The sequence below is a fragment of the Daldinia loculata genome (genome assembly GCF_022478755.1).
Source record: "Daldinia loculata strain CBS 113971 unplaced genomic scaffold F4817scaffold_70, whole genome shotgun sequence".
Lineage (NCBI taxonomy): Eukaryota > Fungi > Ascomycota > Sordariomycetes > Xylariales > Hypoxylaceae > Daldinia > Daldinia loculata.
In genome coordinates, this window is record NW_026054924.1 from 1 (window position 1) to 18856 (window position 18856).

Below are 18856 nucleotides of genomic sequence, written 5' to 3' on the forward strand. Positions count from 1 at the left end.
CCCAACCCCCCCCCCCCCACCCCCCCCCCCCCCCACCCCCCCCCCCCCCCCCCCCCCCCCCCCCCCAAAAAAAAAAAAAAAAAAAAAACAAAACTGTCCGTTAAATCTTTCCGAAAGAACCGCTCAAACTTCTAAGTCCTAGAGGCGGTTACCCTGTAAAAAAAACTTTTTTTTATTTTTTTTTATTTTCTTTTATTTTCTTTTATTTTTTTTATTTTTTTTTATTTTTTTCAAATTTTTTTTATTTTTTTATTTTTTTTATTTTTATTTTTTTTTTTTATTATTTTTTTTTATTTTTTATTATTTTTTATTATTTTTTATTATTATTTTTTATTATTATTTTTATTTATTTTATATTATTTTTTATTATTTTTCATTATTTTTTATTATTTTTTATTATTTTTTATTATTATTTTTCATTATTATTTTTATTTATTTTATATTATTTTTTATTATTTTTTTAAATTTTTATTTTATTTTTAAATATCGGTTATTTTTTAAATTAACTATTTGTAAAGTTATTGTCATTTTGGTTGATTATGTAAACATATGGCTGCAAGGTTAAAAGTTATAAAGTTAAAGGTTATAAAGTTAAATGTTATAAAATTAACGGTTAAAAACATTAAATAAATGCATTTAATTAAAACATATTACCGGTATAAAAGTTAAAAATAATACATTTAATCAATTAATTTTAAAATGCAAAGATTAAAAAAAATACATTTAATAAAAATACTCGGATAATGTAAAAACGATACGAGGTACGGTTAATTAAATTTATAAATATTAAGTTTTATTAATTTATTAAAGTTTTATTAATGGTTTTATTAATTTCCGGGTATTTTTTACGTAAACACATATAATTTTTTATTAATTACTTTATTAATTACTTTATTAATTAAAAAAGTTTAAACATAATATTTTTTTAAAAAAATAATTTAAAATAATATATAATAATTATTTTAAATATAAACCAAAACTTATAATTATTAATTAAATAATATAAATTAAAAATAAATTTTAAAATAAAAGTTTAAATTAATTTAAAAAAATAATTATTTATTATATATATATATAACTTTTTATATAAAATAAAAAAGTTTACATTAAAATTAACCATTTTAATAATTAATTAAAAATTATTTATAACGTTAATTAAAAACTTTATTAATGTAACATTACTTTAATTAAATTAAAAAATAAAACATAAACTTATATTTATGTTAAATTTTCCGTTTATATTTTTTATAACATTTTAAAAAAAATTAATTTTATAAAAAATAAAAATTTTAAAAATAATATATTTAAATTATAATAATATGTTAAAAATTCGAAAAAATTATACAATAATATAAAACAATAATCCGTTATAAATAAAACAAAATATTTTACTAAAAAATTAAATATTATTATTATATATATTATTATAATAAAACTTTTTAAATTATTATAATAATAATTTTTAAATTATTATAATAATAATTTTTTTAACTTTATTAATTTATATTATTATTATTTAATAACATTAATTAATATTAATAAATATATATGTAAAAAAATAATAATAAAAGTAAATAATAAATAAAATAAATATAATAAAATTAATATATTATTAATGTTTAAAAAAGAAAAATTTATTTAAAGTAAATTTATAAAACAATGTTTTTTTATATTTATAATAATAAATATATTATTCCTTTTTTTAATATTAATAATAAAACATTTTATTACGGATAAAATGTTTACGTGTTACCGTTATATAACCATTAATTAAAATAAAAATAACTTTTAAAAAGTAATTTAAAATAATGTTATTTTTAATATATATTAATTTAACCAACTTTAAAAAAATAAAAATAAATAATTGGTAATTTATATTATTATTTTTTTATAATTTATATATTTAAATAATAACATATTTACATTTTTAATATAATTAACGGTAAATTAAAATAGTAAATTAAATATAATAAAAAATAATTAATATTAATTTTAAAAAGTTAAAATTTTATTTTTAAATTTAAAAAAATAATTATATAAATATTAATGTAAATTTATTTTATATTTAATTATATAATATTTAAAAAGTTTTCTTAATATAATTAAATATAAAATAAATTTATACATATTATTAAAAAAATATATTACGTTTATTTTAATATATTTTAATATTAAAATAATTAATAATTTATTTATTAATTTATTATTATCGATATTTTTTTAAAAAAATAAAAGTTTAATAATTAAAAATAAACTTTAATTTAAAACTTTTATTATTTAAAAAATAAATAATTAAATTTTTAAATATATTTAAAACTTTAAAACATTTAATTAAAATAATTGTTAATAATAATAATACTTTTATTAAAAAAGTTTTATTTATAATAAATTTAAATAAATATTATTTTTATAACTTTAATTTATATAAAATTAATTAATATAAATATAAAAATTTTATATTATATTAATAAACCATTAATATATATAAAACTATTATTAATTAATTATAGTTTAATTTTTTAATAAAATAATTAAATTAAAATAAATTTAAATCATAATTTAAATAAATAAAGTTAAAACTTTAAAAAATTATTAATTAAATTAAAAGTTATGTAAAATAAGTTAAAATTAAAACTAAAAAATAAATAAAAGTTATTAAATTAAAAAATAAAAATATAAATAATTTTAATTATTAAATATTATATTATTATTAAAGTAATTTAATTAAAAAATTTTGTATTTATTTATTTTTTTATTAAAATTATTTCGTGATTATTAATATTATTAACTTTAAAAAACATTAAATAAATATAATATTATAAAATTTAATTATAAAGTATTTTATTACGTAATTTTAACTTTATAAATTATATAAAAGTTTTAAAATTATTTTATTTTTTTAAAAAAAATTACATTTATTTTTATTTTAAATCATTTTTTAATTAATAATTATTTTAACTTTTAATTTATATTAATTTTATTTTATTACTTTTTATTGTTTATTTATTAATTAATTAAATTTGTATTTATAAATTAAAATATAATGTTATTATTAAAAGTTTAAAATTTTTTACAAAAATTAAATTATTAAAATAATAAATTATATTTTGTAAAAGTTTTTACTTTTTATTTAATATTTTATTATAATTATATTATTTTTAAAATATTAATATATTAAAAAAAATGGCTTTTTAAACATCGTTATTAACGGTAATTACGGTTATTTAATCGATATATATTACGTATAAAATTATATTAAATTAAATTATCGTTATTATTTAAAAATTTAATAATATTAAAAAAAAAACTTTTATAATTTAATATAAAACTTTTAAAATATTATATATAAAATATATAATATATAAATATATGTAAAAATTAATTAAAAAAATTATGTTAATAATTAAATTAAAATTTTATTAAAACGGCCGCTCGTAAGCTCGCAGGCCGTTTTTACGTGCGCGTAAACGCGCACGTGATATTTTTCCGAAAACGCGTTCGCGTTTTGCGCGCGCGCGTAATCACCGCGTATTTTTTACGTAATTACTTTATCATTTACTTATCAATTACTTTATCAATTACTTTATTAATTAAAAAAGTTTAAACGTAATATTTTTTCGGAAAAATAAATTATAAAATTATAAATTACGTGTTTTACTATTATATTATAAAATCATTATAAATTACGATTATAATTATAATTAAAATTTATTATATTATAATATATATATATATTTTAAACTTTTATTTAATTTATATATATTTAAAATTAACATTATATTAAATTTTTAACATTATATTAAATTTTTAACATCGTTATAAATAAAATTTTATCGACGGATAATTGTAAACTTTTAATTTATTTTAAAATTTTGTTATAAAAGGTAAAGGTTAAAAAAAGGGGGGGCAAAAAAAAAAAAAAAAAAAAAAAAACTGTCCGTTAAATTTTTCCGAAAAAACCGCTTAAACTTCCAAGTCCAAAAGGCGGTTACCTTGTAAAAAAAAAAAAAAAACTTCATTTTTTAAATTTTTTTTTTTTACTTTTTATTATTTTTTTAATTTTTTATTATTATTAAATTTTAAATAAATTTTTTTTTATTATTTTTTTTATTATTTTTTTATTATTTTTTTATTTTTATTTATTTTTATTTATTTTTAATTTTATTTTTATTTTTTTTTTATTTATTTTTTATTTTTTTTAATTTATTTTTTATTTTTATTTATTTATTTTTTTATTTATTTTTATTTATTTTTATTTTTATTTTTTTTTATTTTTTATTTTTTTTATTTTTTTTTATTTTTTTTTATTTTTTTTTATTATTTTATTTATTTTTTATATTTTTTTTATTATTTTTTATTTTTAAAACCGGTCATTTTTTAAATGGACCACTTGTAAAGTTAATGTCATTTTAGTTGATTATGTAAGCATATATTTGCAAGGTTAAAGCTTGTAAAGTTAAAAATTAAAAACGTTAAATAAATACATTTAATTAAAACATAATACCGGTGTAAAAGTAAAAAACAATATATTTAATTAATTAATTTTAAAGTGTAAAAGTTAAAAAAAATACATTTAATAAAAACATTCGGATAATATAAAAGTAATATAAAATTTGGTTAATTAAATTTATAAATGTTAAATTTTATTAATTTATTAAAGTTTTATTAATAATTTTATTAATTTCCGGGTATTTTTTACGTAAACACATATAATTTTTTATTAATTATTTTATCATTTATTTTATCATTTACTTTATTAATTATTTTATTAATTACTTTATTAATTAAAAAAATTTAAACGTAATATTTTTTTAAAAAAATAATAATTATTTAAACATTATTAACAAATTTATTAATTACGGTAAAATAAAAAATACTTTTAATATAATAAATACTTTAATATATTATTAATTAATATTAATTTATAAATATTTATAATAAAATCGGTATAATAAATTTTGCAAATATTATATTAATTTATTAACACGGTTTTAACATGGTGTCAAAGCCTGTAATTATGTAATTATACTGACACCTTTGCTGACATAATGTCAATAGACCCCCCCAGCCCCATAATGTACTGAGATAAGTCCTGTGGCTGTAACAAGAACAAAGAGGTACAAACGCTAAGTACCTAATGTCATCCCATCGTCTAAGGTAATGTTGTCACAAGCCACCGCCCGCTAAAATTCATCAATCAATAAGGTGGGATCAGATAAATCCGATCAGATACAGGTATATCCTCAAGTATTCGTATCTCCTAAGGATATGGACACCAGTCCAATATTTTAGATACATTCGGATACACCAATTCCATTTACGACCTTACTACTTGGGACGTATCGGTCGTGCCTCTTCGCTCTATAAACTCTTAGCGGCCCATCATGCCCGCTACTGCTGAGGGCTCGACAGACGCGTCGAACGAAGCCTCAAACTCGATACAGGCTGGGCAAGGCCGCGGCAGAAGCGAGCGGAATTCGAGAGGCAGAGGTAGAGGGCGTGGACGAGGTGATGGGAACTCTAGGGGTGGAGGGCAAGGCAGATCGCAACGTGGGAGAGGAAGGGGGGCTAATATATCGGGGGCGCATACCTCTTCTTCGGCGACGCCGCTTCCTCACGGAGACTCGGACAAGCCAGCACCATCTCTGCCTCAACCTCGCATTTCACATGTGGCTAGCGAAGCGAGCGCCGACCAAGAAGATGCGGAGGCCGAAGTGTGCTTCATCTGCGCGAGCCCCGTCATCCACCAGTCTGTTGCTCCATGCAACCATAGAACCTGTCATATTTGTTCCCTGCGGATGAGGGCGCTATACAAGAATAAAGAATGCGCGCATTGTCGGGTATGGTCGATTCTACCACCATAACAGCAGCTTCATCGCGTAGAGTATTGAGGGCTAACATATCTTGTCGCATTGGTAGACACTTGCCCCGTTTGTTCTTTTCACGGACGATGCGACTAAACGATACCAAGACTACTCTGACACCGACGTTACTAGTACAGACGATAATATCGGTATTCGGTACACGAACGAAGATATAGTCGGAGACACTGTCTTGCTTTTGCGTTATAATTGTCCAGATGACTCTTGCGACTTTGCTGGCCTCGGTTGGCCAGACCTGCATCGACACGTCCGTACCGCTCACCACAAGAAGATGTGCGACTTGTGTACGAGAAACAAGAAAGTGTTTACCCATGAACACGAGTTATTTACCGACAAGGAGTTGGAGAAACACATGCGACACGGTGACGACCGCCCCGGCGCTGTGGACCAGACGGGATTTAAGGGTCACCCACTATGTGCATTCTGTGGCCAGAGGTTCTACGATGACGACAAGCTTTACGAGCACTGCCGGAGCAAACATGAGCGCTGCTTCCTTTGCGACCGCCAGGATCCTAGGCAGCCTCATTACTATCGAGATTATAATGCGCTAGAAGAACACTTCAAGAAGGATCATTTCTTATGCCTCGATCGCGAGTGTCTTGAGAAGAAGTTTGTTGTCTTCGACTCTGAGATAGATCTGAAGGCGCATCAGCTCAGTGAACACGGTAACTCCTTATCTAAAGATGTGAGAAGGGATGCCCGTCTAGTCGACCTTTCGAGCTTTGATTACCGACAGCCTTACCAGCAAAGGCGGGGCGGCAGTGGTTCCGGCCGGGATAGAGATGGGGATAGAGACAGAGAGAGGCGCGGAAGAGGTCGCGATCCGAACGCAGATCCTCTCCCGGTCAGCTCGGCACAGCCCCTTCGACGAGACGAGCTTGCTTTCCAGAGGCAGATGGCTATACATTCTTCGCAGTCCGTCTCTAACCGGACATTTGGTGGGCAACTATCAGCAGCGCCCTCTTCAAACAGTGCTATCCCCGCTGCCCAAACAAGTCAGCGTACAGCAGGCTCCCCTAGTTCTTCTGTCCCAGCCACCACCATCACAGCACCGTCTATCGAGATGGAAGGACTAAACTTGACGGACCCGAACCTGTCACCAGAAGATCGCGTTCGGCTTCTGCGGCATTCCGCAGTTATCGAACGGGCATCGAACCTATTACAGAATGACCGGGACAAGATTGCCACCTTTCGCGGTCAAATATCTTCCTACAGACAGGGCAAGCTGTCAGCTGCGGCGCTCGTAGATGCACTCTTTTCTCTATTTTCAGATACTTCGTCCACTACTCTTGGCACGCTTGTTCGCGAGGTTGCGGATCTTTTTGAGGACACCAGCAAGGGAGATGGTTTGCGGAAAGCCTGGAGCGATTGGAGGGCAATAAATGAAGATTACCCAACTCTGCCAGGCCTGAGCGGTATGCACGGCGCAACATCTTCTAACACTGGCTGGGCCGCCGCCGCCGCTAGTTCTCCTCTTACAGCTGCCGCCGCGCCATCCCAAAGGCACACAACTCGAGTTCTCAAACTCAAAAGCTCTACCCAACAATCGCGGCGGTCGAGCGTAGAGCAGTCCTCTACTTTATTCTCTAGCTCAAGCTCTTCGCGACGCCCGCCACCGTTGCCTCCCGCAGCTTCTTTCCCCGCCTTGCCATCCAGCAGCGCCAGCACAGGCAATACATCGCGGCCAGCGGCCACAGCCCTTTGGAGCTCTAGCACGGCGTCCCAAACTCCAACCAGAGCGTCGAAGAATGCTAGCCGGGAAGAAGCATTTCCAGCCCTTCCCACGGCGCCCAAGCCTACAACGACGATATTCGGCTACGGGACTGGGAGTGTACGTAGAGATGCTGGTGGCTCGAGGAATACCGGTTTCTCCTGGGGAGCATCGGGTGGGGATACGTCTACACAACCCGACGGCAATATTGGTGAAGGCGGAGTAGATGGTTCTGGGAAAGGCAAAAAGGGAAATAAAGGCCGGAAGAAAGTATTGGTACAATGGGGCTAGTTAACTGTACTTTCGAACATGAAGCTTTTACAACTAACGGATTTAAAAGTTCCAATCACATAAGTTTTATAATGAACAGATGCTTCTTACGTCCTACGTCCTCCGCTGAACAATTTTGTGGCGCGCGTAGTGACCATGACACTCCCCCACAGCTTTTAAATATTCCACGATCAAACTGATCAAACGTAACTCAAGTTCTCAATTAGTCAAATACAATCCCAACGAGAAAACACATAAAAACCCTTTCCCGTGTTCATCAACAAGCGACTTCTGTCACGAGGTGGAACTAAACGGCATGGAAACAAATTCTAAGTCTATACATACTGAACATGTCCTTTGTTCTAGATGTCTCATCTAGAATCCTGACAACTTCCTGACGCACCTCTAACAACTCCGGTGACGGTCGTCTCGTACAAGTTGGTATGCAAGGATTTGTTTATTCGATTTAGAAACATACCTTATGTTGCGACTTTCAAGCTCATGTGGTAACTGATGTATTGTAAAAGTGGGATATGAAGATATTTCGTATCCTTTTCGCACCTCGATATTTGCACGCGAGCGTATAGTCGAAGCGCTAAGTTCCCTTCTCTTTAATGACCTACGAGGTTCCCTAATCTCCACGCTGGCATGTTTTTCCTGTCGAACGTCATGCACTACATTATTAACGAGGTTAATAGAGCAACTCTCATATTAGATTTAGCTGTTGCTTAGCTTGGTCTAGGGATATGCAGTCAAGACTTGATATCTCTTGAGCATTAAAGTGAATGCAGATCGGCGCGGAAAGGAAGAAAAGCTTTGAAGCGTCGTTATCATGCTCAGGATGGGGCCACTGGGTCTTGCGAGCTCTTGGAAGTGAGGACGGGAACCGGGCGTAACACTAGATTTAATCCTATCAGGATCGGCCCTCTCGACAAGGCCATCAACGCTCCTATGGAGACATACGACTTAGGATTTTCAGTTCTAGCTACCGACCTTCCGAAAGGTCGCTTATGCTTTCGGTTAGGCGGATCTTACGGTTGATCTGATTGCCAACGACATGAACATCAATGGCTCGGCTAACATGAACTCTTTAACTTTCGAATTGACATGTCATAAAGTGGATAAGATGGCTCGAAATATACGCAACCCGCTCGATAAAAGGTGGATGCTGAGAGTAACGACAGACCCATTTACGAAGCTCCTTGTTGTGGACGAGCAAAAGGAGTTGCCAGTATAGTGCAGTTTATGCCATCACACGATTCAGTCGGTGGCTTACGAGTGTAACATGTGTAGTGATGTTTATATCTGTTGGGATTGTCGCAGCACCATACGAATGAGTAGCGCCCACGAAAAATCGCATAGGTGAAAACGTTTAGATGAGATGTTAGATAGTGACAGTGGATGGTTTAAAAGACCTTTTGCTTTCTAATAACTTCGGGTTTAAAGCCACGATTCCGCGAGCAAGGACTATCTGTAATGAAAATGAATGATGCTAAAGGCTAACTTCTAATCTATCATACGTAAGTGCCGTCTTAGATCGAAGGGCCGATCGCATCTTAAATGACATTTTCCAGCCCTGTATGACTTCTGGAAATCCTCCCGTACCAAGCTTCGGATTCGAAATTCGTAGTGTGTGTAAATGCAAGGGTACGATTAGTCAGTAAGTAATCTGGAAGCGTATGGCATTGACCGCCGGACATAAGCCAAAATACATCCATCATCTTAACCAATGGCTTCAAAAAGTTAAGCTCGCTACCAGAAAAACCTCATGCCCCTTATACAATCTAATCCACAACAACCAAGATAAAATCTTAGAATAGGCATAATTTACATAAAATGCATTGTTTCATACAGTTGAGCAGTATATACATTTTTTTAGCCCATGTCATACCATCTTTTACGCGTTTACCCAATGACTTAAAACGCGAACGCACGTCACCTTTTATTTTAACTTTCAACTTTTTCTTTCACCTTTTACGTCCTTAAATATGCCAATATAAATAGAAACAGTCTTACTATCTTCATACTGTCTTCAGTTTCTATTTCAGTCAAAACATCAATCAAGCAAAAGTTGTTGTTATTGTCTTTTTAGCTTCTAACTAAATATGACCACGGAGCTTGCGTTAGAAATTGATACCACCAATTTCCCTAGAATTGATCAATCCGCAGCTAAGTTACCTACAAGACTTATCAGAAATGCCGTATTCGAAGCTATATCAGACAAGTTACAAGACGAAGTAATCGCGGTCTGTGAAGAGTTAGAGCAGCAGGGCCATTGTGATAACAAGTTTCGTGCTGTCATCTATCCTTTGCCTCCTGATACAGACTTTGACATGCACTTTTTGCTACTACCGCCGAGCTGCTCAAACTCGCTTACACTACCCGAATTCCAATTAGATAAAGACTCTCCGAAGGGTACACCTTCGGCTTTCGCTATAGTCAAGACAAAATATAAAGATGTCATCCCTCCGCCTCTGCTAAAGTCTATACCTACATCAAGAAGTCACGTAGTCCGAACTCTTCTTAAAAAACCAGCACGCAACCATTTACGACATAACCCTATGTACGCCAAATCGCGAAAACAATTCAGCGCTCAACGACCACTTAACATCAACGCTGCTATGCTGCAAGCATGTGGAACACGTAAACCCTATAATAATAGGTGCGATAACTGTACCGAAGGAAAAGGGTTTTGGGATAGCTGTGTGGTTGCATCAATGGGTATGGAGTATGACTTCGGGGGCGCGTGTGCCAACTGTTACTATAACAGTAGAGGCAGTAGTTGTTCATTTTTTCAACGTAAGTTCAGGGTTGTCTTTTAGCATTAATTAGAAACTAAAGCTTAACATCTATAGGTCACCAACTAGATGAACCAGATCAATCGGACCAACTAGATCCATCGGATCAACCAGAAGAACGCCGAATACATGCTCCGGAATACGTGTTTACAGTAACATTATACTTGGTCCGCAAGCTGAGTCACACGCGCCTAACCGACGAAAACTCCCAACAACTCGCCAAACCATCAAGCTTGAACGTACCTACTAGAAGTTACCACATACGCACGGAGTTGCTCCTTGGAGAATGGACATTAAATATTACTTTGACCGCTGACGAAATTTTCAACCTCGCAAGAACGGCACTCCAGCCTCATTTATCAACAATCTCCGAGTCAGAGCCTCAATTACCAACAACTGAGGCCATTTTCATCGCGGCTCTAGTGGAGAGCAAGCCTAAAGCGACGGAAATATTTGTGTAACTATCGGAGCTGATTTTTATGGGTATAAGAAACTATTTTACCACCGTGAAACTTTCTTTTAATAGTAGCTTAAGGCAAACGGCGGCAAGGGGTAAGATATACGAGAATGAGGCTTAATAGGCATTATGGATTCAAGGGCATGTTGGCAAGTGATTTACGCCACTTGATTGGTGTCATATAGCTGATACGGAATATTTGGGCGATTATTGAGGCAATATTGATGTAATTACTGATGATGTGATTGAAAATGTTGTGAGATCGTGAAAATGAGTGAAACATTGTACAATACCTAAGTACCTAGCCTTAAGTTTACCCGGTCAAGCGGGATGACAGCCCTGCAGGTACGGTTATCATATGTATAAAGGGTGGTACTCTACTTCATGTAAGTAGGTACTAATTGAACATTTCCATTAAAAGATCTAGGTTATATACATTCGATATATATTTTATACATGTAGGTATTCATTTAGCATAATTATACGTAATTCCTTTGCTTACCTAGGTATGTTTGGGGATATATATTTGATATACCCCGGCCTGATGCCCTTCCTTAACGGGCAAACATGTAAGAGGTATGTAAGAGGTAGGTAGGTAGGTAAACATCGGATATGTATATTAGGTATGTAATAAGCTGATGAAATCACAAACAACCGGTATAGTGGTCTTCTTATCCGCGACACCTAGGTATGACTGTCCTAGGTTCACCTCATTTAGGGTCACAGCGTAAATAGAACACAGAGATCAGTCACTGAGTTAACCCCAAACATCTCCTTCGAAACCCGTCTTGTTAATTTAGCTAATCTGAGATGAAGCTTCAAAACCTAACTATCGAAGCCTATCTAAAGTAGATAGCCTAGTGACTACGCCGCTTCGCCGATGCATCAATCTCATCCCCCCTAACGCCGATGGTAAACCGACCGATTCCACCTACGGCCGCATTCAAGGGGTCAGCGGGAGTAAAGAAAACGATCATAAAGCATGCCACGTCCATATCACGAACATGTAGCCATCCACCATTAGCTAATCACGTAAGCCCAACCAGCTATATCTTCTAAGGATCAACTCAAGAGAGTACCCGCAGCACAACTTGCCAACTCGCTAATTACTCCTCGTCTACCGGGTAGAGGTGGTTACCAACCAGCTTGTTCATCTGGAACATGTCCACCCTAGCTTGCTTAAAAACGGCTTGCATCCTCTCGTCGCATCGTATCTGCCGCTTGTCATTTGGGTCTTGCAGTTGGTTGCCCTTAATGTGTTCCCATAATTTCTTGACGACTTGCGGTCGGGACAGCTGTGCTTAAGGGTTAGAAGATGGATACCTGCTACAGGGACCTGGCCCTGGTTAAAAGTTTGACTCGAGGAATGCTCACCTGTGATTCTCCGCAGAGCTCGGCGAGCGGGTAACTAAGATTAAAGGGCTTCTGGAAACCCCCTCCAGCTTTTCGCGGCCGGCTACTTGATTCCTCGCTTCCTGCCACGTCGCTATCATCATCGGGTCCGACTTTCTTTTCGCTCTTCTTCCGAGGCGTGGCTTTCTTCTTCTTCGCCGGGGCCTTAGGCTTCCCACCTCCACGTGTTGCGCGAGTGCGCTGGTTCTCCTGTGCCTGGAGCATCGCTGCCAGCTTGGCGTCCGCGTCCTCCGTATCTTCACTCTTCTCTTTCCGCTGTTTCTTCCTAGGCGGTTGCACTGACACCTTTATCTCATCCCCGTTTGTGTCATCCGCATCTTGGCTGTTTTCTTCGTAGCCATTGGCTTGTTCTAGAGGCGAAGGACGTGGAGAAGTCAACTCGGGCTGGGGAATTGCGGAGGATGGCGGCGGAGCACCTGACGAGATAGCGTCAAAACGCTCCTCGATCAGCGCCTTAATAGCATTCTATGAGGATATCAAGTTAGTAAAACGTAGAAGCCTCGCGTGATACTAGTAAATAAGGGTAGAGAATCAAGTTGCAGTAATAAGACTTAGGAACTTGCCACGCACCTTCTGATCGCTCAGATCCTTCCCGCCCAGTGCAGCTTCGAGGCCCATGCGAATTTTCTTACGCGTGACAGTTTCAAGGTCCGCGGTAGCTAGGATGCCATCGATGACTTCCGTATAACGGGTCTCCTCTTCCGCAGTCACTACCTCTATTAGTTCAATGCTAGCTTACTTGACCAGTGGTATCTAATAGAAATAGCATAAGATAGATACGAACTGAAGGGTGCAGTATAGATGCGAAACTTACAAGGCGCTGCCATGATGCTACACGCTAATTGCGATTATCTTCCAAATACGATATAACCGGAAATTCTGTGGCACGCAACTGGCGAGGAATGTGTCGTGTTTAGTCAAATATATACCTTGACAAGGATAAGAGAGGGGTTCGATGCAAGCGCGATAATGTGTGTAGGATCGCCTCCGAGGTCAGAACATAGTGAGGAGGAAAGGTAGGCAGGGTTAGGTAGTCGATGGGCGGCGCTCTATGGTAGCTGGTATTGGGTTTAAACGAGTGGCGGTTGGTAAATTGGATGCCCAAGTTCTAGGAAAGTATCAGCAACTGCTTGAGCTATAGGGATTAACTACATCATAGTAGTGCATGTCTACATACACCTTACTTTGCACTTTACCTATAAATCGCAGCTAGCGGCTAAAGACGCGATGGCAGTTGTAGGTAGTAAGGGCACTATTAATGCTATACCCGGTCGATACGTCCAGGTCCAGGCGTAGGCGGCCTGATGGGAGTAACTAGTTGCTACTATGGTTGTTAAGTCGGTGGCTGCGGAAGGGATATGAAAAGGATGTGGGCGACGTCTGTTGCGATGATGCGCGCATGGACGTAGCTTCGGAGAAGCAGATATCCTTGGCTTGACGCTGAGGTAGGGGCGGGATGGACAATTAACAGATGTAAAAATGGAAGTATAGCCGACCAGGATTAGTTTGGAAGGTCTTATTAATTGTAGTCATGTAGTTGTAACTATCAATGGAAGATGATTATAATCCTTTGTACATAAGGTAGGAACAGCACAAAGACTTGTCGTTGACAGTCCGCCCGCGAGAAAAGGTCACTAGACCAATCATTGGACCAATGGCGCGCTATAACTTTGCTAGTTGCATATAAGGTTTCTGGCCGACTACGTTAGTTACATAACTTAGAGGTAAGCTGATTTATGTACATACAAAAGGTATTTGCTAATTTAACTTGAACATCTATTTTCAATGTAGTTATTCTAAAAGATAAGCCAGATGTATTTTTATTATTTGAAGATGGATCTTTTATACTTCATTCACTTTTATTTGGACTATTGTTACCCCATTCGCCAGACCTTAAAACTACCTAAATAACATGAGACAAAGTTATTGAAAGTATATCACGGATACTTGACGGTCTTATCCCTTTCCCCGCCTATCGGCAACAATGATACCTGACCTTACCCAGCGGCAACGCTAGCTTCAGATGGGACGCGGGATGACGGAGATTGTATGGTGCGGCTAAATCCAACCAATCATAAGGCCAGCCTTTGTGTGAGTTACCGCATTAGGCATGGTCAGCCTTACCCAGAAGTGCGCAAGTATGTACCATCGCTATCATTTTCATCTAATCGCACCTTGTCTTCCAAACAATATTATTGGGACTGTTTGGAGATAAAGTATAGTAGTTGTATGATTTATGAACTCATTTAGTACTTGTGCAGGTTAACTTGGAGGTTTTCATTATTTCTTATTTGGGTACCTTACCGGTATACATTTCACGCCGGAGTGCTATATACTATGTCCAACACTTATTTTTGCGGTGACAATATGATAAGTTTATTGTGGTTATGCGATCTTCCTCAAGCTAACTACCTATATACTTACTCCCACAATTCATCAAAATCCCACAGCTTAATATTAATACTTTTAACTCTATAGTTAAGCCCTTTACTAGTCTACCTCTTTTATTGCTACGTTTACTTATAGGTAGGTAATGACAATGAATTTGTTTACGTCTAGTAGTTGTATAAGCTGTTTAAGTACCTAGCAATACATTTATTAATCACCCAAGAGGCGCGGTTATGGTGCGTAAGGCATTTGCATCACCCTTTTCGAGGGAGCCAGAGCTAGGGTATCGTATCGTTTGACATGACAGATCCTTTTTAACTTTCCTATACAATTTCATAGCCTTACCTTCCAGCAGCATTACCTAGATACTCTTCCACTTAGTTGGCCTTGGCGCTAAGTAGCCGGGCTTCATCGAGGGAAAACCTAAGGCATACATAGTCATACGTGATATTGACTCAGCAGCCTTAGATCCAAGCAGAAGTATGATCTTACTCAGCATCACTTTTCCCATAAAATACACAGAAATATTGTAATTTATAAGCGATTTGTTATGCAACGTGAAAGCTTATATGAGTACTGCGTTAGAATGTTCTTTATATTAAACGAGATTGCATAAGCACCTTTTATATCAAACTGTGCGGTTATTAAGATGCGTCAAACAACAATTCCTGACCATGAGCTGCCTAGTCTTAGTTGCTTAGGTAGGTTCATAGTTCTTCGTGCTTCAAAATAGTTGTGTTCTCGTTCTTTGGTCGCATAGTGTAAGTGGAGCTGCCAATAACCGCAAATGATGCCCCTTCGATAATACGACATGTTAAAAAGAAGCAAGAAACGATCAACAGCATAACTATGTACCTATTTAATACGAACAAAGAGCAATCCCGTACTCCAGCTCTGTTACTCGACCATTATATGTGGGAATAGTGAAGGTATGATTAAAACCTACCGTAGTGGGAAAATGTGTGGGGTTACAATGATTGTAAAGTTAAACAATGATTGTTTGACCAACAATCATTGTGTTCAAAAGAGTCATTGTAGAATTTTAAGTATCTTACCGCAAATTTTATATGCGGAAGTACATGCGCATTGATGGTCCGTGCACAGGGGTATCCCGAGGTTATGCCGCGATCATTATCACTTATACCCCTTTTACCACGAACCATTCATCACCTCATATCGTGTATTTAATAGGTTTGCTATGAACGAACTATGAGGATGCATAAAACTCAACGCGTAACATGAAAGAAAATCGATCAATGCATCATATGAGTTGATTGCCATTTATAAAGCCAAGCAATAGCAATGCCCACCTGTCACCTGTCCTGTAGGGTCTTACACAAGTAACGATCCATTAGTGATATGCTGCCGCATATTTGCTAGCACGTTCCATGATTCGAATCGAAGGGCTTATAGAACGTTCAGTCATGTCGGTGTCGGACTCGGCGTCCATGTTGAAGTCAGTATATGACTCGTTTGCGTCGTCTAACTCGCAACTATCTTTTTTTTGTCTTTTATCAGTTTTAATTCGACTATTAAATTCAACCGCGATGTGGTCCTTAAGGACGTTGATATGAAGGGATTCATAAAAAAGCAGGGCTACGGAATGTCCTTACCCAAAGGACTCGGATGACTGTCCGAGCGGGATCTCCCAAGAGCCAGAGGGATGGGCGAGATGATTTGACGGCGTCCTTGTCCTGATCCAGGTTGTTGGCTAGCTCCGCTACCGAAGGGAGAGCCAAAGGGAGTTCCGGCGGGAGGAGGCGGGGTACGGATGCGCATTTCTTGGTCCGCTAACTCCGATGCAAGCAGCTTGCGTGCAGCACCTTCGGCAGAAACAGCGATCCTTTTCTTGGCTTCATCTGTGTACCTCTTCCACGGGAAGTACTTCATTTCGACGGTGGAGAACATTGTGTTCGTGGGAATGCGGTCGAAGAAATCCTGGACGTGCTTGCGGAGTGTATCGGCTACGACGAAGGTGGAGTTTCGAGGGAGTCGGGCTGCCCACGGGGTTGGAGCACCGTCTTTACCGCTCTAGTAATAGGTCAGAAACATCCTAATAGCATATCAAAAATAAAACCAGACTCACAGCCTTGTTAAGTCTCAGCTCCTCCTTGACAAGAGGCACAGTACGCAGGAATAGATTCACAAGAACCTGCTTCAAGTACCAGAATGCCAACTTCTTTCTGTTCTCCTCGGCGAAGACTAGGTCGACATCTAAGACCTTGTAGTTGGCCTCACCATATAGGCCCTTGAACAGGTTAGCATCAATGCGAGGCCCAAAGAACTCAGCAAGGGCATCCTCGCCGGCCTTGGTGTTGGGATCATGATCAAGCTGAGACCCGAACTGGGCGAGCTGATCAAGAACATAGGCCTTTGTGACAGGTCAGTCGATATCGTAGAGAGACATACAAAACAAAACTTACGTAGATGCGATCAGAAACCAGATCGAACTTCCAGTCTGCATATCGACTAAGAAGATGTTTGCGCAGCTCACGAGAGACGGTGGAAGACAAGTCCACGTTGGGCAGTGCCTTCTTGATGCAGTAGAAGACGCATTTGTTCGTTCCCATGCCGATGAAATGCTTCCGGAATTCGAACTCTGCGACGTCCTTCATGGCAACGTACTCCTCATCAGAGGGCTTGCCGAACTCTTTGAAGGTGAAGCTGATGTAGGTCAATGATCCCTTATCAATAACATGCTTCACGTGAGCACGAGTTAACTCCAACGCAGCATCAGGATAAAGCTCCTCGAGGGTCATTTCTTTCTTCGACTTTGAAGTCGACTTTGCAACAGGAGTGCTCAGGGCACCAGTGGGGGTTTCGGTTAAAGTTCCGAATGTGGCCATGGTTTGGGAATGGCCAGGAGTCTGAGAGAGACCCGGTGCTTGAGAAGAGCTCGGATCACCAGAACCGCTAGGGTCTTCAGCGGGGTCCGGGCTTCTATCTCGACGACGGCTACGGACACCGCGAACTCGACTTGCGCCCTAGAATTATATTAATATTAGAGTAAATTAACTAAAGGCTTTAGGATATACTAACTCGACTAGCACGGGGAATGCTGGAAGGTTGGCCCGCATTGGGGTTGGGGACTTGTCGCGAACTGCGACGAGTGCTGGGACCAGCGCCAGCAGCGCTGTCGGTAGGCGTCTCAGTAGGGCTATCAGCCATCTCGTTAGGACTAAAGCAAGACGAGTTAATAATTGACAGAGGCCACCAATAGAATAGTTCGCTAATTGCGAATAAAATAATAGAACGTCGAGGTAGAGGATGAAGTGGGGAGGGGTTAGATATAGGGCTTTAGGGGATGGACTTTGAAAAAGAAGACGAGGGAATCATAAGTGAAGGGATAACGATGGATTATTGATGTTTCTTTTGGCCACGCATGTATCAAGTGTTACGAAGTGAGATGGAATATGGACTTACCTTTTCCTAGTAGTATCAAAAAGTCTTCGTTGGGTCACTGTCGCCTATGTGTCAGAAGATGACAATAACTGTTGTTGACTGGGAGGGGCCAACAATTAATATTGTATGGGGGAATAGAATTATTAATGCGTGGGTGAGAGAAGGATGGGTTATATGTGGGAGGGAGAAAGGCGGTTGCGTGTGGGAGAAAAGGAAGCAAAGACCTTTCTTGTGATGTTTGCTGCTAGGTGGTTTCCTATCGTGTATTCCTAAAGCACTTGTTAATCGACAGCAACCTGATCAGGTTGCAACTTTTTAATGGTACCTCCTGCATTAATTCTCGTCATAGTTGCTGTAGTGCTGATAATCGTGTTGCCCTAAGTGGCAGTTTACACCTGGCAATATGAACATCAGCAACTCCCGCACTGACTTCCTTCCTTTTCTTTAAAACAAACACATCTACACTCTTTACTCGTTTTCGTCCATTAAACACACCTTCATATTTTCTTCAATTGATAGTTCCGAATCAATCAAG

At 36.6% G+C, this 18856-nt stretch overlaps 4 protein-coding genes across 4 annotated transcripts; 2 read left to right on the forward strand and 2 right to left on the reverse strand.

Moving 5' to 3' along the window:
* Nucleotides 1–5050: 5050 nt before the first annotated feature.
* On the forward strand, nucleotides 5051–8059 carry F4817DRAFT_265046 (uncharacterized protein). The gene is made up of 2 exons (XM_049299350.1): nucleotides 5051–5840; nucleotides 5920–8059. Exons 1-2 carry the CDS (start codon nucleotides 5385–5387, stop codon nucleotides 7882–7884), a joined length of 2421 nt encoding a protein of 806 aa, XP_049154955.1. The 5' UTR covers nucleotides 5051–5384; the 3' UTR covers nucleotides 7885–8059.
* Nucleotides 8060–9685: 1626 nt separating this feature from the next.
* On the forward strand, nucleotides 9686–11437 carry F4817DRAFT_350412 (uncharacterized protein). The gene is made up of 2 exons (XM_049304938.1): nucleotides 9686–10662; nucleotides 10719–11437. The coding sequence occupies exons 1-2, from the start codon at nucleotides 9969–9971 to the stop codon at nucleotides 11120–11122; spliced, it is 1098 nt and encodes a 365-aa protein (XP_049154956.1). The 5' UTR covers nucleotides 9686–9968; the 3' UTR covers nucleotides 11123–11437.
* A 787-nt stretch (nucleotides 11438–12224) lies between these two features.
* F4817DRAFT_319958 (SWIB-domain-containing protein) lies at nucleotides 12225–13358 on the reverse strand (the record flags this gene model as incomplete). Its single annotated transcript, XM_049301130.1, has 4 exons — nucleotides 12225–12413; nucleotides 12493–12996; nucleotides 13102–13241; nucleotides 13346–13358. The coding sequence occupies 4 exons, from the start codon at nucleotides 13356–13358 to the stop codon at nucleotides 12225–12227; spliced, it is 846 nt and encodes a 281-aa protein (XP_049154957.1).
* A 2727-nt stretch (nucleotides 13359–16085) lies between these two features.
* Nucleotides 16086–18668, reverse strand: F4817DRAFT_350419 (uncharacterized protein). Its single transcript, XM_049304939.1, has 6 exons — nucleotides 18343–18668; nucleotides 17959–18097; nucleotides 17343–17903; nucleotides 17006–17290; nucleotides 16533–16950; nucleotides 16086–16416 (listed from the first exon to the last, which is right to left on the reverse strand). The coding sequence occupies exons 2-6, from the start codon at nucleotides 18085–18087 to the stop codon at nucleotides 16271–16273; spliced, it is 1539 nt and encodes a 512-aa protein (XP_049154958.1). The 5' UTR covers nucleotides 18088–18097; nucleotides 18343–18668; the 3' UTR covers nucleotides 16086–16270.
* Between the last annotated feature and the right edge of the window lie 188 nt (nucleotides 18669–18856).

Excerpts from the sequence above, each read along its gene's own strand:
- F4817DRAFT_265046 (XM_049299350.1), top strand. The coding sequence starts at position 5,385 with ATGCCCGCTACTGCTGAGGGCTCGACAGACGCGTCGAACGAAGCCTCA. Across the intron at positions 5,841-5,919 it reads AAGAATGCGCGCATTGTCGG|ACACTTGCCCCGTTTGTTCT; the intron begins GTATGGTCGATT and ends TCGCATTGGTAG.
- F4817DRAFT_350412 (XM_049304938.1), top strand. The coding sequence starts at position 9,969 with ATGACCACGGAGCTTGCGTTAGAAATTGATACCACCAATTTCCCTAGA. Across the intron at positions 10,663-10,718 it reads TAGTTGTTCATTTTTTCAAC|GTCACCAACTAGATGAACCA; the intron begins GTAAGTTCAGGG and ends TAACATCTATAG.
- F4817DRAFT_350419 (XM_049304939.1), bottom strand. The coding sequence starts at position 18,087 with ATGGCTGATAGCCCTACTGAGACGCCTACCGACAGCGCTGCTGGCGCT. Across the intron at positions 17,904-17,958 it reads GCATTCCCCGTGCTAGTCGA|GGCGCAAGTCGAGTTCGCGG; the intron begins GTTAGTATATCC and ends ATATAATTCTAG. Across the intron at positions 17,291-17,342 it reads TGGTTTCTGATCGCATCTAC|GCCTATGTTCTTGATCAGCT; the intron begins GTAAGTTTTGTT and ends CCTGTCACAAAG.